Source organism: Peromyscus leucopus, chromosome 1 (assembly GCF_004664715.2).
Source record: "Peromyscus leucopus breed LL Stock chromosome 1, UCI_PerLeu_2.1, whole genome shotgun sequence".
Taxonomy (NCBI): domain Eukaryota; kingdom Metazoa; phylum Chordata; class Mammalia; order Rodentia; family Cricetidae; genus Peromyscus; species Peromyscus leucopus.
The window spans coordinates 168,208,727-168,230,317 of NC_051063.1; the positions used below are offsets into that span (position 1 = coordinate 168,208,727).

The 21,591-nt window shown below is 52.1% G+C and overlaps 2 protein-coding genes and 1 non-coding gene across 3 annotated transcripts; 1 reads left to right on the plus strand and 2 right to left on the minus strand.

The window, feature by feature from the left end:
• Positions 1-5,544: 5,544 nt before the first annotated feature.
• On the minus strand, positions 5,545-8,792 carry Sertad1 (SERTA domain containing 1). Its single transcript, XM_028855106.2, has 2 exons — positions 8,641-8,792; positions 5,545-6,549 (listed from the first exon to the last, which is right to left on the minus strand). Exon 2 carries the CDS (start codon positions 6,544-6,546, stop codon positions 5,839-5,841), a length of 708 nt encoding a protein of 235 aa, XP_028710939.1. The 5' UTR covers positions 6,547-6,549; positions 8,641-8,792; the 3' UTR covers positions 5,545-5,838.
• Positions 8,793-16,506: 7,714 nt separating this feature from the next.
• Sertad3 (SERTA domain containing 3) lies at positions 16,507-21,323 on the minus strand. The gene is made up of 2 exons (XM_028855105.2): positions 20,884-21,323; positions 16,507-17,711 (listed from the first exon to the last, which is right to left on the minus strand). The coding sequence occupies exon 2, from the start codon at positions 17,706-17,708 to the stop codon at positions 17,115-17,117; it is 594 nt and encodes a 197-aa protein (XP_028710938.1). The 5' UTR covers positions 17,709-17,711; positions 20,884-21,323; the 3' UTR covers positions 16,507-17,114.
• Positions 18,212-18,318, plus strand: LOC114681568. Its single transcript, XR_003732911.1, has one exon. It is a non-coding gene; the product is annotated as a U6 spliceosomal RNA (small nuclear RNA).
• Positions 21,324-21,591: the final 268 nt, after the last annotated feature.

Here is a 21,591-nt window from a genome sequence, read left to right on the forward strand (position 1 = left end):
ACTCTGAGCCACCAGGGGAGGCTGGAATGTGCTGAGCTCTGGGAAATGCCTTCCAGCTCTGGCAGGCACCAAGCAACAGGGTGTGGCCAGAATCTAGCCAGCACCATCCTGGAAACAAGGGGGTGGCTGCTGATGAGCAGAAGACCCTCACCTAACTGTACCCCTTCTCTCATGTAGTCATGGAAACACCCAAACATACGGTTTTTTTTCTTGTATTCATACCAGAAGCATTCACTGTGGCAGATGTGGCAGCAGATATCTGCAACACCAGAACTTAGGAGGTGAGGACAGGAAGATACGGAGTTCAAGACCATCCTGAGCTACAGTCTGAGTTTAAGGCCAGCCTGGGCTACATGAAACCCTGTCTCAAAGCCCAAAACAACCAACAAAAATGAAAGAAGTTAGGACATGCTGTCCTCTCCATTTCTCTCAGAAAACGGAGCTCCCTCAGGGCATTACTATGTAGCCCTGGCTGGCCTGGAACTCAGTATTCAGACCAGGCTGGCTCAGACTCAGAGACCTAGCTGCCTTTGCGACCAGTGCTGCCATTAAAGGTGTATGCCACATCTCCAGCTTGACAACTTCCCTCAAGTTTTTCTTTGTTGTTGTTGCTGTTTGGTTTTGTTTTTCAAGACAGGGGTTCTCTGTGTGTAGTCCTAGCTGTCCTGGATCTCGCTCTGTAGCCCAGGCTGGCCTCGAATTCACAGAGATCCGCCTGCCTCTGCCTCCTGAGCGCTGGGATTAAAGGTGTGCACTACTACTGCCTGGCTTCCCTCAAACTCTAAAAAAAAATGTGTATTTATTATTGTTGTATGTAGCTACTGTTGTTGTTGGTGGTGACAGTAGTGGTGGTGGTGGTTCGTGCGTGCGTGCGTGCGTGCGTGCGTGCGTGCGTGCGTGCATGTGTGTGTGTGTGTGTGTACACCACAGTGTTCATGTGGAAATCACAGAACAACATTCAGAAACGGATTCTCTTCTCCTGCATATTCCAGGGACCAAACTCAGGCCATTAGGCTTGCCAATAAGTGCCTTTACTTGCTGAATGATCTCAGGAGCCTTAGATCACCTTTCTCCATCTCAGACAAGAGCATTTAGTCTTTCTTAGAGACTGTAACCCAGGCTGGCCTTGAAATCAATGGAGAGACTCTTGCCTTTGCCTCTGGAGTCCTGGGATGACAGCTGTACAGGTCATGCCAGGCTTCAAATATTTTCTGCACACCCCTCCCCCAGCTCCCCTGTGGTAATAATGATGGGACCCAGGCCCTTAAAAAGCTAGGTTGGCCCCCTATCACTGAGCCTCTGCCCCTCCCTCACTGGGGGATTTTAGGCAGGTGCTCTGCTGTTGAGTCCTGCCCGTAGCTCTTAGCGTTCTGTCTTTTAGCCAATAGACATGGTGCTAACGGTGAGCTCAATCATTCGCATGAAAGTTCCAGTACTCTAGAGACTGGGCAGGTACATCACTTGGCCAAGTCTAGGGGTTAGAGACCAATCTGGGGAACATAGTAAGATCCTATATCAACCAAAAATAAAATAAACAACAACAACAAAGCAGGCAACAATAGAAAGACTTGTTTTGATCCCCAGGACCCATGTAGTTGAAGGCAAGAACTAACCATTGCAAGCTGTCCTGCGACCTCCACATGCACACCATGACACTTATGTACCCTCCCCAACAAAGAAAGTGTAAGTGTAAAAAAATAAAGAGACTTCATGTCAGTCGACATTTTTGTTGTTGGCTTGTTTTTTGAGATAGGGTCTCTGTCAGCTAAGGCTTTCCTTGATTTCACTATGTAGCCCAGGCTAGCCTCCAGACCATAGCAATCTTCCTGTTTCAGCCTCCAACGAGGAAATTCTGGGACTACAATCACGAGCCACCACATCCAGGTGTTTACCTGCTTCTGAGTGAGGGGTTTGCTATGGAGCTCAGGCTGGCTTTGACTTTGTGACCCTTCTGTCTCAGCCTCCTGGGAGTCCTGGGATTATTGTGCTGGTAGTGTCTGTCCATCTTTCCTACATGATCTTTCCTGCCTTGCTGTGACTCATGTCTCTGTGTCTGTCTCGGTCTTGGTCCTTCATGTCTGTACTTATGCCTATTTCCTCTTTTGTTTCCTCTCCATCTCTGTCTGTATGTCTTCCTCTCTCTGTGTTTCGTTTTCTCTAACCCAAGAGGTGTGGTCATGGGAAGCTGAGTTTATGGAGGTGGCATCAGCCCAGGCCACCTCTGTAAACACAGGACATCCTGTGGGACGGAAGGGGATGTAGAGAGGTAGAAGTGGCCCTCCTGGGACCACCCTTTCTGGACCCAGCCTGAGCCATGCAGGATCCTAGTGACCAGTTCAATCCAGGGACACTAACATCTCCTCATCCCACACATCAGGCCTTTCCTACCTGCTCTCTCTGGAGTCCAGTCCCAGGGACCCAATGCCTTTTCCTTGGTGTTCACAGCCTCTTAACATAGTGTCCCTCCATGGGTTCGGCACCAACCTGAAGCCTGGTACTTACTCTTCTAGGTGACCCTCCTCTCCCCTAGCAGCTCCATCCTACAGCGGGCCCCATGGTGTCCCTTTGTCCCTATGGCTGCTCCACTCCTCCCTAAGGACCTGACTGTGGGCTCCTGAGTTCCAGTGTGACCTCACACCCCGTGTCCACCTGCAGCCGGCAACATTTGATACAGCAATTATTGGCTCCCTGGTATTTTCACAGAAAAGTTCCTGCTCGTGCCCGTGTGCTCTGGCCCCTGCCTCCCGCTTGTCTGAGTCTCATCATTGAATTTACAGTTTTTCTTCGTCATTCTAGCCAAACTCAGCTGCTTAGAGACCCCTGAAAACATAAGATCCATCATTTCTCAGCCCCTATAAATGCTGTTCCCTTCCTCTCTCTCGAGAGGAACAACCCTCTAACTATTCCAATTTATAGAGAACTGGATGGCTCAAAAAAGTTAGGTCACTCAGCCCCACAGTGGAGAAGTTAGGACTTAAACCCAGGTGGGAGCCAGATCTTTGTGGTGCAGGTCTGTAACTCCAACGAGTTGAGAGGCTGAGGCAGGAAGATCAAGAGTTTGAGGGCAGCCTAGACTGCAAACTAAAAGGCAAAGCCGGGCGTGGCGGCATGCACCTATAATCTCAGCACTCAGGAGGCAGAGACTGGCAGATCCCTGAGTCTGAAGTCACTGTGGTCTACATAGTTCCAGAACAGCCAGGGCTACAGAGAGACCCTGTCTCCAGAAGGGGGGAGGTGGGCATGGGAGGCTGGGAGGATGACTCGGTGGTAAAGTGCTTATCGAGCATGCATGGAGCCCTAAGCTAGTCTCCACCACCACCACCACAAACAAATGGACGCACAGACCAAGCGGTCCAGCTTTTGAGCACCCCTTTTCTTTCCCATGCTTTGCTTGAAGCTTGACACTTCAACAGCATCTGTGAACATCATTACATTGTCCCTGGGCTGATGCTCCTTGTCCCCAGTGCCTCTTAGCTGTACAGGTTGCATGCTGTGCATCTGTTCCATTTTTTTTTTTTTTTTTTTTTTGGTTTTCCGAGACAGGGTTGCTTTGCGCCTTTCCTGGAGCTCACTTGGTAGCTCAGGCTGGCCTCGAACTCACAGAGATCCGCCTGGCTCTGCCTCCTTAGTGCTGGGATTAAAGGCGTGCGCCACCAATGCCCGGCGCATCTGTTCCATTTTTAAGGGGCATGTCCCAGGTACCATGCACTTACATCTCTGGAGATGAAGGTCAAGTGCCTTCAGGAAAGAGCTCAAAGAGTTCCGTACAAAAGGCAAATCCTCTGTACCATCTCACTGGAGCCCTTATGATGAGTTTGTATTTGGGGTCCTGTCCCTTTCTCCTCACAACTGACCTCGGGATATCTCTCTAGACTCTACAGTCCAGCTGATGCTCAGGTTCTACTCCAGAAGGACACGCCTCCTCAGCCAGCAGATTCCAGGGCCCACTGCATTCCAAGCAAAGTGCTGGCCCTGGCTGGCACTCTGACTCCTTTTCACACAGCCATTGTGTATTCAGGCCATGACACCCCCAGGACAGCTCCCCTCCAAAGGCATTCGCCACCACTACAAACTGTCCTCAGCCACCGTCTCCTCCCTCTTTATTTCAGTAGTTGTTAACACCTATTGTGTACCCAACCCTGCGTAAAAGGTACGTTTAAGCCTGGAGGCTGAGGAAGGGGATTGATGAGTTCAAGGTCTGTGTAGACTATATTAAGGACACCGTCTCAAAAAACAGCCAGGCAGTGGTGGCACATGCCTTTAAACTCAACGTTCAGGAGACATGGGCAGGTGGATCCCTGTGAGTTCAAGGCCATCCTGGTATACGTAGAGGGTTTCAAGAATACATAGACCCTGTCTCAAAAACATAATAAACAAATAAACGAATGAATGAATAGGCCAGCCCGGACTACATGGTAAGTTTAAGGCCACCCTGCTGGTATACATAGTGAAAATCTATCTCAAACACTACAGTTGCACATTCCTGTAATCCCAGCATACAAGGAAGTAAAGGCAGAAGGATCAAGAGTTCAAGGCTAGCCTCCGTTACAAAGTGAGCTAGAGGCCATCTAGGCTACTTGAGCCTCGTCTAGAACAAACAAACAAAAAACAAAAAACAAAAACCCGGGAGACCCACACCAGACTGTTCCATTGTAGATCTCCAAACCAGACACAAGGGGGAGCAGCAGAGCTCAGCCTAAGCGCCCAAGGTCTCGGCCCCTGGCCGTCGATGTCCTGTGGTCTAGGCATGGGAGACTCCAGGGTTTGGGTTCCGGAGCTTAGACGATCCTTAGCCTGGCAGCAGTTGCCTGCAGCCATGTCCCGTCCGCTTCTCTCGGTGGCCCGCCTCAGCCACTTCCAGAAATGGGCACAGCTTCCTCCGCTGCTCCAGGAAGCCAAGCTCCGCCCGCCCCTTCCCGGCCCCTGGGGCTGCGTGCAGCTCCCGCCTCTCCGGCTCCACCCAAGCCTCAGTCTTGGAGCTTCCGGCCCCTGGGGAGGCAGGAGTGGCCCTCCCTCCCGTGTCACTGTCCCCGGATCCAGGACCCATCCTGCCCTTTCGGTGGCAGTCCAGCCCCCGGCTCCTCCCTCCCTGCCCTCCCCACCATCCTTCCGCTCCCCGGGCCCTGCCCTGCCCTGCCCCCACGGCCGCCAGGAAGGACGCAGCCCGGGTCCCGTGCCAGCGCTGTGAGTGTGCGGCCCCTCCCAGCCCGGCCAGGAATGCAGCTGGACCGCGGGGGCGGCCGCAGACACACGGCTCCGGCCAGGCCCAGCACGGCGCTCAGGCAGGCAGGTGGCCCTGGCTTGCCCGGACCAGGATTGCTTCTAGAAGGAAAGCCAGCTGCCTGCCCCTGAACCTCCTGCCTTCTCTCCACTAAGCTTAGTGACTTTATTTTGGGAGACCTCCTGAAAGTTCCTGCCCTGTGCTCAAAGATACTTCATGCCGGACGTGAATTTTAGTCCCCTATAACTGTGGAGGTGTCACGGGATTATGAGTTTGATGTTATTTCTTCCTTGACTGGGACAGATGCAAAAAAGCACACGCACTTAATATTTCCCAAAGCTGTTTTTAATTTCAAAAATTACGAGGTCGCTTCCCACACTGGGGATAATGGGATGGGATAGCCCAGACTATTATCCCAGGGGATCAGTCCAAGCCCTAGCCTGGCCCAAACACACTGCAGTCACCAGGTGTCATTTCCCGTGGAGGGATGTGAAGTTGCCCAGGACTCGGTACTGTCTCTCCAAGGTGACCCTGGCCCTCCTGTGTCATGCCAAGGTGGAATGGTCTAACCATCAGGCTCAACTCAGATGCCAGCCAACCATCCCTAGGTCTAGGGGTCAGCGCCCAGGCCCCGGTGGCCGTTCTAGTGCCTGTGTGCCTACTAATACGTCCATGAGGTAGTCCAGTTCAGCCTCGTCCAACTCTGGAGTTTCCTCCTTGGCTGGACCATTCTCAGGGCCAGGTTTGAGCCCCTCAGAGGCTGGTACCCAAAGTTCACTGTCATACATGGAGGTATCAATGTCCTCAAATAAGCCCTCCAGTCCATCGTCCAGCAGACAGCCAGTGGCTGGGCCTAGCAAGTCCAAGGCACCCAGGTTAGGCGGGACACCCCCAACGGAGCGGCCTGGTGGCCCCTCATCTGCTTGGGGTTGGGGGACCTGGTTCAGGTCCTCAATGTGGTTGAGATCTTCCAGGAGGCTGGCCATGGAGGCTGAGAGGCCAGCGTCGGAGCTAGCCAGAAGGCTGTCTGTCACAGAGGGGGCCGAGGGTGGCATGGGCACAGGAGGCAGGGCGGTTGTAGGTTCCATGGATGCCTGGATGCGCCGCAGCGTGTTCACCACCAGCACCAGGTGCCGGAGGTCTGGCTCACTCTGCCGCAGGCTATGATGAAGCTTGAGCACGGAGAGGTCAAACAGAGAACTGGAAGCTACGGCCGGAGGGGTCTGTGCCACGGCTGGGTGGCTTTGATCCAACCACAAGGAGTCCACTGAGAGAGCTTCCTCCTCCTCCTCCTCCCGTTTACGCTTCAAACCCTTGCTCAGCATCGTCTGCAGAGAGGAAGGAACCACTCGGTTATGGAAAGCTGATATTCAGAACACACCCAGCTCTGACAACTGCTGTCAGCGTGAGCCTGACAGGTCAACTAGCCTCCCAGTCTAGGGTTTCTAAGCAAACACGGCCTCGGCCTTGCTATAGAGCCAACTTACGATCTTCCCTTCCCCACCTCCCCAGTGCTGGGATTACAGGTGTGTGCCACCAGACTTGGTATACAGAATGCTGGGATGGAACCTAGGGCTTCCTGCATGTAAAGCAAACATTCCACCAACTGAGCCCCCCTCAGTGAACTTCTAAGATACACTGTAAGTTGCTATACAGAGTAGATTAAAAGAACAAACAGCCCCTGCGACATAGGCATTAATACTTTCAAATTTTATTTTAAATTTTCTGTTCATGTGTGCACGCACGCACGCACGCACGCACGAGCAAACACACATGCCCAACGAAGCCAACTACTGGGGTCCCTGGAGCTGGAGTTACAGTGTGAGCCATCTGATTTTCGTGCTGGGACCTAACTTAGGTCCTCTGTAGGAACAGCAAGCTCCTAACCGCCATAGTTAGTATTTATTTGCAAGTACTTTTTGGTTTTGCCCTTTACATTTGGTTTCATTTTTTTCTTCTTATTTCTCAAGCTGATTTTTGCTCTTTTGAGACAGGACCTCACACTGTAGCCCAGGCTGGTTGGCTATTCCAGGCAATCCTCCGGCCACAGTCTCCCAAGGGTTAGGATTACAGGTATGTACTGCCTCTTGATTGTAAATGTAGCCTTCTTATACAGTTCAATACAGAGTATCTGCTTTGCACCGAACACTAAATAATCAAATACAGGAAATGTACTGATAATGGTAGGAAGGTGCCATTCTGGAGGTAGTCAGGGCAGTTTTTGTAAAGATACATTGGAGCTGAGCTCTGATTTATGCAGCGTAGGCTATGGAAACCAGGGCCAGGCATTCCCGGAAGAGCCAACCGAGACCGAGAGAGGCAAACCTTAACTGGGGAAGAAGAAAAAAAAAAAAAAAAAAAGAAAGAAAGGAAAAAAAAAAAAAAAACAAAACACCACACAAGGAGCAAGCGCACAGAGTGTCACGGTAGGAGTCCCAGTGGGGGTGGGGAGCAGGCAGGAGGCGCGGGCAGAAGTAGGAGGTTTGGATTTTCAGAGTGACAGGGCAGAGTCATGGAGGGAGGACCCAGGCAGGGGGATGAGTGGTGTTGTGAGCTGCTGCCTCGGGGAGGACTGGTGTTGGGGTGAAGATTTGAGGATAGTGGGCTTGAACTGCCTTCGGAGGCTGCTGCACTCGCTGGGATGCTGACCGCTTCGGCTTAGAGCCTAAGCTGTTAATAGTCATGCAAGGAAGTGGTGGATCCTGAACTTATTGGGGAGAGAGAGCCGAAGGGCAGCGGGAGCCTGTCATTGACAGAAGTTTGAAAATCGATACTTTCTTCATAGTGAGAAGCCTAGAGTTTGGGATCCCTAGTCTAATCTGCCGGGGGCACAAAGGCTGTAGGGGCTCAGTCCTGGGGACGCTGCCTAGACCTGGCATAATACTAAAAACCGAGTCTTTACACTTTTCGCTCAAGACCCGGGAGCAGGCAACCGCAGGAATTCTGCCCCCACCCTGACTCCGCCCCCCGAGTCCAGGCGCCCCCTAGCGGTACCCCGGGCTGGGTTCCCCGGGGACTCCGGCCCCTCAGACCCGGGGATCCTCTCCGCTCCTCAGCGTCTCGCCTGTGCCTCCCCGGCCCTTGCAAGCTGCGACCCCCGCGGGCCGCTCAGCTCTCAGGGCCTTCCCTCGCTTCCGGAAGGCAGCGGAGGCGGCTCCTCCCGGAGCGGCGGCGGCGGCGGCGGCGGCGGGGGCGGGTGAGTCACGCAGCCGGAGCCAGGGAGCCGGCGCCTCCGCCCCCTTCTCGGGCTCCGGCGTGATTCACTCAGCCCGGCTCGGACGGGCGTCACGTACAGGCCCCGAGCGCCTCGATCCCGGACAGCCCGGGTGAACATCTACCTAACCGGGGGCTCGAACGCGCTAAAGAACCCGGCCGCCGGTACCCTCTTCTCGCCCCACCAGGCCCCTTCATTTACATACCCGAACACTCGCGACCAATCAGAACCAAGAGAGAGCCACACTCAGCCAATCAGGGAGCGGCAGCCGTAGCATCGCTCGCTCGCTCGGCTCCGGCGACCGACACCTGGGACGGTAGACGCAGTTCTGACTCCGGCGCACGACTCCAGCCACTCCACAAGCCCTAGTTCCCGCCCACTCGCGTGGCGGCCCCGCCCTCCAGCTCAGGGATCGGCTCTCGGTGGTGGTGCTGGGCGGGGCCTGAGCGGGGCGTTCCAAAGAGGAGGGGAGGCGGTCTTGAAGGCGCATGCCCGGGCGCGCTACCGGAGCAAAGGGTGGACTAGTGGCGACTTCCCCTATGGGGCGGTGACAGGTAGGGGCTTTGGACGTTTTAAGGTACAGGCCGGTCACCTCGTGTGTGACCGTGGGAAAATGTATGACTTCTGGGAGAGGGGAACCGTTTGTTACATCGACCTTCCCCTAGAGAGTTACAGATTAAGAGCGTTGTCTCGGTAGGAGCATTATACCAGAATCAACTATAGCTGGGCTCCGCTATAATTAAAGACCGGAGTAAGGTGGGGATGGAATGACATTAGGGTCACATCCTGGACATCAGTTCCGGAGTAGCTGTGTGACTTTGGGCAACAGTTTAAATCCCTCCAAATCTCAGTTTCCTGAGGGGCGTGGTTGTTCACACCCACATTCCCCCGCCTGGGAAGACTGAAGCCGGGGGATTGCTTTGAGTTTGAGGCTAGATGGGTCTACATAGTGATTTCCAGGCCAGCCTGGATTTCAGAGTGAGATCCTGTCTCAAAAAAGAAAAGGCAAATTTTTTTTATTGTTTTGTTTTTTGAGACAGTTTCACTAAGTTGCCCAAGTTAGCCTGGAAAACAGCAATCATCCTCTCAAGTAACAGGAGTTATGGGCTCCTGCGGCCAGATCCCAGATCCATCTAATTGTTTGTCTGTTTGTTTGTTTGTTGTAGGGGCTTTTTGTTTGTTTTTTGTTTTTGGTCTTTTGAGACAAGGTTTCTCTGGGTAGCCCTGGCTATCCTGGGACTCTCTTTGTAGACTAGGCTGGCCGCAAACTCAGAGATCCGCCTGTCTCTGCCTTGGAGTGCTGGGATTAGAGGCGTGAGCTCCATGGCTGGCCTCTAGCTACTCTGAAAGATGCCTGGGGAGGTGCGGTTCCGTGAAGAGGGCTTGCTCAGCAGTCCACCTGTGTTCGATGAACACACAAAATTCTCTACACAATCTATTGTTATGGCCTGGCCAAAAGGAGGTTCAGAAAGCTGGGTGTGGTGGCACACCACTGTCCTTCCCGCATGCAGAACGCAAAGGCAAGGGAATCAAGAGTTCAAGATCAACTTGTGCTTTATAACACAAATGTGTCAAAAAAAAAAAAAAAAGTAGCCTAGAGCCTGCTAACGGCTCAAGTGGCTCACTATAGGCCACACACCAAACAGCTCACAGGAGCCGGTTTCGTTTTTTTTGTTTGTTTGTTTGTTTTTTAACCTACATCGATTGGGTATCTATTAAGAATGGGCTACATACAAGCATAACAATCCTGCAAAAGTGACCCGGCTTTTTATTTCCTGGGTCAGGGGAGAGGGCAAAGACATAAAAGAAACTTAGCCAGGTTGACTATTGGAATCCTACTGCCCAGGAAGCAGAGGCAGAAGGATGCACAGTTTAAAATGAGCCTGGGGCTAGACTCCTGTCTCAAAAAACAAAACAAATAAACAAACAAAAACAGAACAAGCCGGCTGGTGGTAGCACACACCTTTAATCCCAGCACTTGGGAGGCAGAGGCAGGTGGGTCTCTGTGAGTTCAAGGTCAGCCTGATCTACAGATTGAGTTCCAGGACAGCCAAGGCAACACAGAGAAACCCTGTCTCAAAAAAAAAAAAAAAAAAAAAAAGCAAAAACAAGATAGGGCTGGCCATCGGGCCCAGTGGGTAAAGGAGCTTGCTGCCAAACACTGCTTCCTAAGTTTGGTCTTCAGAACTCTCATGAGGGAAAGAAAGAACTGACTTCCTCAATTTCTCCTCTCACCTCCACACAAGTGCTGTGGTGTACACACACACACACACACACACACACACACACACACACACACACAAAAAGAAAAAGAAAAAAAAAGAAAACTAAAACAAAGACAGGTGTGGTGACACATTCCAGCAATTCTAGCACCGTGGAGCTGGAGATTCAGGAGTTCAAAGCTAGCTTCAGCTACACAGCGATTTCAAGCTCTCCAGGGCCCAGATAAATAAATGTACAAGAAAAATAAAACAAAAGGTGTGAAACTTGGAGTGGGGTTATGGGGATGTCTCAGTGATGATATTTGATACTTGGCTTGAGTCAGGGTCTCACATAACCCAGGCTGGCCTAAACTGTTGTGAATATTCCTGAAGCCCTGACCCTCCAGCCTGTACCTCTCCAGTGTGAGACTAAGAGGTGCCACTTGGCAGAAACTCGACAGCAGAGTGAGAGAGGAAGAATGCCGAAGCCAGAGTTTCCAGCGCAGGCTAGAGCCAGTGCAAAGACCCCGAGGTGCTGTTTGTCAGGCAGGTAAGCCAGTTGAACTGGCTTGGAAACGCCCAGAGAGGAAGTAAGAGAAGTCGCTAGAAGTTTAGACCTTTGTCCACATTCAACAAAGTGAGACGAGACCCTTGAAGATGACGAAAGGAGAAAGAAAGAAAGGAAAAAGAATTTGTGCCTCTTGAACTGAACGCAGTTTCGGGATGACAGACCCGGGGAGAGGTGCCTGCAGCCAGGGCGGTCCGAGGGAGCCTTCCCTAGGAGGTGACATTGAAGCAGGGACCAGAAAGTGGAGAAGGAGTTAGGAATTCAACGACTGGGGGAAGGGAGAGAGAGACTGGGCCTTGAGAAATGAAACCAGAGGCTAAGCCACCAGGCCTGGCAGGCAAGGGAAAGGGGGGGGGACCTCGCCAGCTGGGGAGGGAGGGAGGGAGGGAAGGAAAGAGGAAAGGAGGGAGGGAAGAAGGATGGTCCGGGGGAGCGTCCCGCCCCTAGCCAGCCGCCCCACCCGGCCCCTGGGGAGGGAGGAGGCGCCAGGCCGGCTGCCGGCCTCTGCTGCTGCCTCCCAGGTCTCCTGCCCGCTGGCCAGCCCGGTTCGGAGGGTGGGCAGGTGGGTGGGACTCAGGCACCGCGCCACGCCCAGGCCCTCCGGGGCCCATCCCCCACCAAAGTCCAGTTGAGGCGGCCGGGTTGGGGAAGGTGGACTCTGGCCTCCCGGGCTGGTCCCTCTGTAGGGCCAGCCTTTCCACTTCTGGGGCCAGTTCTTAATTAGGGAAGGAGCTTGGCCGCCCTGAGCCTCCATATGTTCACCTGGAAATGAGGGGGTGCTTCTTAGATTGGCTGGTCGCTGCTGTCAAGCTCCTGGGTTATTATTCCTCCACCTCCTCTTCATCCTTCTTTCCCTCTTCCTCCTCCTCATCTGTTTCTTTCTGAACACGTTCTCGCTCAGTAACGTAGACTTACCTAGAAGTGGTCATTCTCCTACCCTGCCTCCCAAGTGCGGGGATGACAAGTTTTGTGCCACCACGCCCAGCTCCTCTCACTTGCTTTAGGGAAGTAAAAGACTTCGAAGAAAAAGGTGAGTCAGACCTCATCCCCTCAGCCGAACACTCTCCCAGTGGCTTCCCTCTCTGCAGGAGAGAAGCTAACCTCCTCCTGGTGGGGCAGTCATTAGACCCTGCATGCTGGCCCTCACCCTCTCAACTCTTCTGGTGATCCACCCCTTGCTCCATGCTGCGGCAGTCATACTGAGGGGCTTCACTGTTGGACAAACGTTCTGCGCATGCTCTGACCTCAGGGCCTTTTGCAATGGTGGTTTCTCCAGCATGGCTTTATCCCTCACCTCCTGTAGGACTTCATCCGAATGTCACCCTGTCCATGAGCCCATCTTTGGTCATTTCATCTAAATAGTATTGCTGCCCCTCACCCCCCCCCAGTCACATGACTTCCCTTCTAGAACTCATGGTCTTCCTGCCTCAGCCCCAGGATGCTTGACTCAAGGCATGCACCTTCACCCCAGCTCCGACCATTCAGATCTGGAGGTCCCGAGGAGGTGCTGTGATCGCAGGAGTAAGGGTGTATGTCTAGAGAGTCGGCAGGGAGTTGTGGCCATTGCCAGGCCTGGAGTTCATTTTTCACATTAATAATCTTTCTTTTGTGTGTGCTTGTTGCATTCATATTCATGTGTGTGGGGATCATAAACATGTGTGTCCACATGCATGTGGCAGCCGGAAGCCAACACTGGATGTCTTCTTCCTCCATCACTCTCCACTTCAGGGCCTTTCACTAAACCCGGAGCTCACTGACTCTAATCTGGCTAGTCAGCTTGCTCTGAGGATCCCCTACCTCTGTCTTCTGAATGCTGGGGTTCTGGGGATCCAAGCTCAGGGCCTTCTGCTTTTGTGACAAGTGCTCTATCTACTGAGCCATCTTCCCAGCCCAACAATGGGGGGGGGCACTACTGGGCAAAGTCTCACCCCTGAGAGTTTCTGATCGAGTTGGAGGCTAACCATGAACAGGTAATAAATAACCTGGGTTAGCACAGGTGCTATTAAGACAGTCAAACAACTTAGCATGGTGGAGCTATGCTTTAATCCCAGCACTCGGGAGGCAGACGCAGACTGATCTCTGTGAGTTCGAGGCCAGCCTAGCCAACATAGTAAGTTCCAGAACAGCCAAGGCTACATAGAAAGACCCCATCTCGCCAAAAAAAAAAAAAAAAAAAAAAGAGGGGCAGGGGAAAAAAGGAAAGAAAGTCACACATCATACAGGGGCTGTGGTTAAGAACAGGACTGCTCTTCTAGAGGATCAGGGTTCAATTCCTACCACCCACATAGTGGCTCACAGTCTGCAACTCCAGTTCCAGGGATCTGACACTTCTAGCCTCTGAGGGTACCACAGTACCAGGGTACTAGGTACACACGGCGTACATGCAGGAAAAACACCCATACACAGAAAAAAAAATTTGAAAAAGGAAAGTCAAACAGAGCTATGCTGCAGCTTAGCGGTGCACACTGGCTGGGCATGCGCGAGGCTCTGGGGTCCAGCCGTCTTACTGCCACTGCTCACTACTGATAACAACAGCGATGCCAAACAGGATGGAGCAGAGTAGTGGCACCCATGGGATACTGAGGCAGAAAAAGCAGGGGGCATTTGATGAAGCTACGGCAGAAGTGCCCTCTGGGAGGAAGTCAGACAGAACAAAGGTCCTGGGGTAGAAATGGGCTTAAGGTAGGAGACCAGGTGACTAGATTGAGTGAAGGAGAGGAGGGGATAAAACTGAGGAAGTCGTGGTGTGTGAGATCAGATCAGACCCTCACCTTTTTTTTTTTTCTTTTTTTTCAAGACAGGGTTTCTCTGTGTAGCTTTGCGCCTTTTCCTGGAACTCACTCTGTAGCCCAGGCTGGCCTTGAACTTACAGCGATCCGCCTGCCTCTGCCTCCCAAGTGCTGGGATTAAAGGCGTGCGCCACCACTGCCTTTAATCTTTTTAAAAAAAGATTTATTTATTTATTATATATACAAAAGAGGGAGCCAGATCTCATTACAGATGGTTGTGAGCCACCACGTCGGTGCTAGGAATTGAACTCAGGACCTCTGGAAGAGCAGCCAGTGCTCTGAACCACTGAGCGATCTCTCCAGCCCCAAGACCCTCACTTTTATTCCCAGTGGGAGTGGAAGCTGGTGGAAGTTTCAAGAAAGAGAAAGATGTTATTTAATTAGCATTCTTATTGTTTCTGTCTGAGGACAACCTGAGGTAGTTCCCACCTTCCACTCAGAGATAGAGTCTCTTGTTCACCACCACCTATGGCAGGCTAGCTGGCCCACAGACTTGGGGGATTGGCCTGAACCCCACATTTGTGGTACTGCATACAACCTTTTTGTTCTGTTTTGTTTGTTTTTCGAGACAGGGTTTTTCTTGGTAGCCCTGGCTGTCCTGGAACTCGCTCTGTAGACCAGGCTGGCCTCGAACTCAGAAATTCATCTGCATCTGCCTCCTGAGTGCTAGGATTAAAGACATACCCTATTAACACCTAGCAATCCCATAAGACCTTTATGTGGGTTCTGGGAGTCCCAGCTTAGGTCCTCACTCCTGGTTGGCAAGCACTTTACCCACAAAACCATTTCCCAGCACCCTCTTCTACTTATATTATTATTTTTATGACAGGTCTCTAGAGTCTTGTCTCAGCACTGGCTGGATTCGAACTGAGAGACCCACCTGCTCTGTCTTCCAAGCCTTAGGATTAAAGGCATGGGTCACCATGCCTGGCTGGCTCTTATTTTTAAAGATAGGTTCAGCTGGTGGTGGCGGTGGCGGCAGCACAGGCCTTTAATCCCAGCATTCTGGAGGCAGAGCCAAGCGAATCTCTGTGAGTTCAAGGCCAGCCTGGTCTACCAAGTGAGTTCCAGGAAAGGCGCTAAGCTACACAGAGAAACCCTGTCTCGAAAAACCAAAAAAAAGATAGGTTCAAATGTAGCTCAGGCTTTCATTAAATTCCATATGTTGCTGATCTTCCCACTTCTGACACTCAAGTGTTGGAGTTAAAGGTGGACACCATCACACCTAGCATGGCAGCCATCTTGGGATATGAACTTTTTTGAGACACTTCCCCACAGTCTCCTCATCCCTTTTTGGATTGGCCCTATTTTCAGATAACATGTTCACTTTCTTAGCTACAAGGCCCCGCCCCCACCTCACCCAAATGAGGTATCTGTTGGAAAGCCAAGAAACCACAAAGAAAAATCCCCATCTTTGCCATGCAACCCTTCCAGAAAAGTCCCTAATGCAGGGTATGCTCACTCGGGCATGGGTAGGGCAGTGACATGGACATTCCTTCCTGGCCTGCCTTTTCTCTACCCTCACTCTCCTGGCTTTTCATCTCTCAAACCGGAAGTGAATTCCTGAACCCAAACTCGTGGCTTTCAAGAATGGCATCCTAGAGATCGGTGGTGGGGGGTGGGGGGTGGGGTGGGGGCACTCTTTGGGCATCCTGTTCCCCTGTAGGGCCTCAGCAGCACATTCCATAACAAAAGGTTGATTTTTCAGTTCTGCGGCCCTAGCCTGTGACACACGCTCCACATGCACACCCACACCCGTCTGATGAGTTTCAGTCCCCTGGAAGGATCATGAACACCGAGGTAGACAGGGCTCTTAGGGAGGCTGCAGCGCAGCAGCCGCAAACCTGCTCAGGCTCTACAGAGAGGACGGCTCACTTGAAGGGTACCTGCCTACAATTCAGCTGGATGGCTCAACGGTCATGTGCTTAAAGTGCTTGCCCGCCATGTCCTGGGCTGGCCCCCTAGCCAGCACATGAACAGAAACCATGGCTCCAGGGGCTAGCAAAATTCGAGTCTTACCCCTGTAGTCCCTTTTCTCTCCATCTCTAAACTTCAGGCTTCACAATGCTATTTTAGCAAGGTGTCTGTGCACATCTTTAAGCTGAGCCCTTGGGAGGCAGAGGCAGCTGGATTGCGGGGAAGGAAAGCCTGGACTACACAGTGAGGTGGCTTCAAACAAAACAAATTGTCTCTTTTGCAAACAGGGGTCAAGCCCAGGGCCTCACACATACATACAAAGCAGGAGTTCAATCATTCAGCTATACTCCAAGCCCTAAACTTGAAGTTTTTCCTATGCAAATGTAAAATGTGACACAGTATCTGTTTCTTTCTAATCCTGAGGATTAAAGGATTCAGTTTGCTAAAGTAGTTCTGACAATACCCTTAAGCAAGCCGGTAACTGTTTTATACAATGTTACACTTGACCTACCTTGGTTAAGGAAAGGATGTTAAGTGTCCAGGGAACTTAACAGGCTCTTCCCATCACCCCAGGTAAGTTTACAAATTTAAGACAATTCAAATCTTTCCAAAATACTTTTATTACAAAAAAGAAACACTCAAAAATAATAATAATAATAAAAAACAGCCACTACAAACGCTGCCTTCTTTTTCTTTTAAATAGCATAGCATGGAGCTGGTAGCTTTCCACCCCTATTGCACATGGTCCGGCCTGGTTATGAATCAGGAGGCTTCTGGGACTGGGGTCCTGCCAAGGAAACGGGGTTCAGCCTGCCAGGAGGAGACCAGCCCCTCCTTCCCACTCCCTGGAGAGGCAGCCCACCCAACCCCGTTTGACAGGTCCAGCTTTATGTTCCCTGAGGCCCTAGAGGTCCCAAGTGGGAACTGGAGGCAGAAGAAGTGTGGAAGTGAGAAGTCAGACTCCCTGAAACCGAGTCTCGTTAAGGCATTTGGAAGAGATAAATTAATTCAGGAAGACAGACGCACCTTCACGGAAGGCTGGGGTAACCAGACACGCACACATGCAGGGCAGTTTGTGGAGTCCTGACATAGGAGGAAAGGAGGCCACAGTCACTGTTTAGAGCCTCTGTTAAACACACATACAAGAGTCACATCCAAGGACCCAGCCCACAGAGGCTGATGCCAGGAAGGACCTCCATCAGTCTTAGGATCCCAAGATGATTTCCATGATGTGATCCAATTCATTCCACTCCCAGGATCCTGGGGCACAGAAGAGGCTTCGGGGAGGCTCCGGGGGCGGAAGTGCAGAGTCCTTTTCCACTGCAGATGTGTCAATGTCCAGAAAGAAGTCATCCAGGCCAGAGTCGCCCAGGTACCGGGAGCTCAGAGCTTCTAAAAACACAGGATCAGCCTGGGGCATCATTTCATTCTGGAGACTCGGGGAAGCCACTGGATTCTGAGGCGATTCTATCTCACTCATGGATGTATCTAGCTCCCTGAGGATAGAGCCAATCGTGGTAGACAGGGAGAAATCTTCTTCACCCAGGAAGAGAGGCTCCGGGGGCAGGGCTGGTGCTGGAGCTAGGCGAATGGCAGCCTGGAGCTGCTGGAGTGTGTTGTGGATAAGGACATGCCGGCGGAGGCTGGGTGCTCTGGGGCCCAGGCTGCGCTGGACTTTGTCCAGAGATATTCGGAGCAGGGCTTGCTGGTAGCTCCGAAGACCAGCTGGACTCCAGTCCCACTTCTCATCTTCCTCCTCCTCTTCCACATCAGAATGTTTCCTCTTTAAGCCTCCCATGTCCTGTAGGAAAGAGTCACATCAGATACCTTGGCTTTTTTGGTTTGCTTGTTTGTAACAGGGTTTCTCTGTGTAGCTTTGTAGACCAGGCTAGCCTTAAATTCAGAGATCCACCCAGTCCGCCCAGTGCTGGGATTAAAGAACACAACTGCTCGGTAAGTCAGATACCTTTGGATTCCACTTTTTCAAGCAAGCCTGTGTAGTTATGGGAAGGATTTTTGGCTTGTTTGTTTTATCAAAACCTCTACTTAAAGTGCAAGTAGTCAGACTCCTTCAAGGCTAAGAATGGGTGAATAAATGCATGCGATATGATTAAGAGAATAAGATCCAGGGCTGGAGAGATGGCTCAGTGGTTAAGAGCACTGACTGCTCTTCCAGAGGACTGGGATTCAATTCCCAGCACCCACATGGCAGCTCACAACTGCCTGTAACTCCAAGATCTGACACCCTCACACAGACATGCATGCAGGCAAAACACCAATGCACCTTAAAAATAAAAGAGAGTGCTCGCTTCGGCAGCACATATACTAAAATTGGAACAATACAGAGAAGATTAGCATGGCCCCTGTGCAAGGTTGACACGCACATTCGTGAAGCATTCCGTATTTTTTGATAAAAAAAAAAAAGAAAAGAAAAAAATGAAAGAGAAGAGAGGGAGAGGATAAGATGCAGGTAGGGTGGCTGGGAGTGGTGAGTGAGACTGTGTGTGTGTGTGTGTGTGTGTGTGTGTGTGTGTGTGTGTGTGAAAGAGAGACAGAGAGAGAACAGGGGATGCCTGTAACTAACTTCAGCATTTAGGAAGCAGAGGCAAAAAGCTCAGAAGATCAAGGTCATCCTTAGTTAGATAGTGTCTCAAAAATAAAAAGGGAGGTGGTATTGCTGAGTAGTTAAGAACACTGGCTCTTCCAGAGGACGAGAGTTTAATTTCCAGCACCAACATGATGGTTCATAACTCCAGTTTTAGGGGATCTATAACTCCAGTTTTAGGGGATCTGGCACACGTAGTGCCACATGCAGGTAAAACTCCCATACACATAAAGTTAAAAACAGAAAAATAAACAGAAAAAAATTGTGACTGGTGTCCCATGCCATTAATCTCAGCACCAGGAGGCAGAGGCAGTTAGATTTTTGTGAGTTCAAGACTACCCTAGTCCACATAGCCAATCTCAGGCCAGGCAGAGTCACATGGTCAGACGAGTCAAAACAAAGAGTCCCCCCCCCCCCAAAAAAAAATATCACAAAATACCCGGATTTGGCTTGCATTTCACTTACTTGCCTGTGCTAGGTAGTCACAATGCTGCATTTACACTCTGTCGGACAATTTCAGCATTTGGAAAGTGAGGCTCTTTAGTCTCAATGGATCTTGCAATTGTACTCTCACAATACTTTTTTTTTTGGTTTTTCAAGACAGGGTTTCTCTGTGTAGCTTTGGAGCCTGTCCTGGAACTCACTTGGTAGCCCAGGCTGGCCTTGAACTCAGAGATCTGCCAGCCTTGGCCTCCTGAGTGCTGGGATTAAAGGTGTGTGCCACCACCGCCCGGCTTTCTCACAATACTTTTATTATTACTATTATTATTTTTGAACAAGTCATAGGCCAGACAGATGTGGAGTACAGAGCAAGAGACCAAAAACCCATTTGAACTCTGAATATGAACTGTGATCTTGGCAAGTCATGATATCATATCTTTGACCCTTAGGGGTTTTAGGCTCTTTTCAGACAGCGTTTCTCTGTGTAGCCCTGGAACTCCCTCTGTAGATCAGGGTGGCTTCGAACTCATATCCTACTGACTCTCTCCCGAAGGCTGGGCCTAAAGGTGTGCGACACCACGTCCAGCTAAGAAGTGTGTGTGTGTGTGTGTGTGTGTGTGTGTGTGAAATTTTTCTTCTTTTTTTGTTTTTGTTTTTCGAGACAGGGTTTCCCTTTGTAGTTTTGGTGCCTGTCCTGGAGCCTGCTCTGTAGACCAGGCTGGCTTCGAACTCACAGAAATCTGCCTGGCTCTGCCTCCGGAGTGCGCCACCACCGCCCGGCGTTATTCTTTTTACAAGGGTATTTCTGTCCATACCTGCTTCCTACACCATGACCAGGAGCGCTCACAAGAGGAAACATTTCCACAACTCCAACTTAAAGCTGGATAGAACTGAACCAACACCAAGCTGTGCCCTCTAGCGACCAGTCCAGCCATACCACCGTTTCTCATAGGAACCGCCCTTCCCTGGGTCTCTAGATCAGATCCAACAACACCCCAAGATGTCCTCAGGGCCTTCTGGGAACTGTGGACCCAGAGCCGCTGCTGTCGCTTTCGAACTACAATCCCCAGAAGGCCCTGCACGCCCGAGGGACTGGACACACTGGGCCCGCCTGAGAGCATGCTCACTGGAGCCCTGGCTGGTGGGGGAAGGGAACCCGGACGCCCAGCAGCCCAGCTCCGGCCGAGCCCCGCCTTCTGCTGCCTTCGGGGCGGCGAATCTGAGCTCCACGCCCCGAGCGCCCCTCCCCCACCCGACTTCAGCCCGAAAACTGCTTTCTCCGGGTCCCAATCAACCCAGGAAGTTCTGGATTCTTCCCTAAACTGCAGAGAACCACATCTCATCACATCGTTCAAAAACGATAAATAACTCTCGGGTACACAGTTCGGCTGAGGAAGACTACATATCTCAATTCTGAGACCTCGTCCCAAGTCCGCCCTATTCGGCTCGACTTTCAAATGACTCTAGCTTTACTTTCCGAACTGCCCACCCGGCTCTGGGACCCCGACACTGAACTCCCCCCGGCATTCCCTTCTCAGGACGGCGTCTCGGAATCCAAGACTGGGCGCCTGTAGTTCCCGGGTTCCTCTATATGCTTCCCATCCTAGCCTCAAAACTCTCACACTTTGCCCAGAACCCCGTGGAACTCCGAACTCAGCCCATTCCGGGAGACCCAAACTGTCTTACTCTTCCAGATTCGTGCCCCAAAAGTTCCTTCTCCGTTTCCCTCGGTTCTCCAAACTCGAACTGCCTCCCCTCCGGTGCTGATGCTGGAATTCAGTTTCTAGCCTCCCACACTCCGAAGCCCATCAGTCACACCAATCTGCGCCCTCCACTCGGGTCCAGACCCCGCTTCCGCCTATCTCGGGAGCGCGCCCCCTCCTCCTCCAACTTCAGGAAAAACCCCGCACAGGCGGCCACCCCTCACCTCGGCTGCCACGGTCGCCACGACTACCTCCGGCAAGCCTGCAGCGCTGCGTGCCACCAGTGCTGGGCAGGAGTCCGGTTCACTTTCCCCGGGCCTCTGGGTCTAGCCGGGGGCCACTCGGCTCCTCCCCGGAGGCCAGTCGCCAGCCACGATTGGTTGGAATCCTGCCCGCCGTGGGGCGCCATTGGCTAGGAGGAGCCACGGACGCTAGGCTCCGTCCCCTACTGGGCCGGTCCGGTTTAGGTTGGCGACTGGTTAGGGGATGGGGAGGGATCTCCAGGGCGGAGGGTGGCAATGCCGTCAGAACGGCTCCTTTGGACCCAGCTGTGTCCCTTGCTCCTCTGTCTCTCTGCAGGCCCCTATACCAGGCCCAGACCCCACTGCGGAGCGAGGCCGGGTGACACCACCCTCCCCTCCCTTGCGGTTTCGCAGGCTGGGCAGCTGGCGGAGGCCACGCCCCCGGAGTTCTGAAAGCTTGGGCTAAGCGCAGGGCGGGGGAGAGGGAATGACGCACTAAGTATCAGCCAATAGCGTGATGCGGCTTGCGTTACCTGGACGACCGCAGCCCCGCCCCTTAGCTGAAGTCGCTCTGCCTCCCCACCCCCAACCCGTTTTGTAGGCGGAGCCCGTGCTTAATCTTGAGGGGTCTGCTGCTTGTTTGGTGAAACCTCCAGGATCCCAGGCTGCTCCGTCCTTTCTCAGATTTGT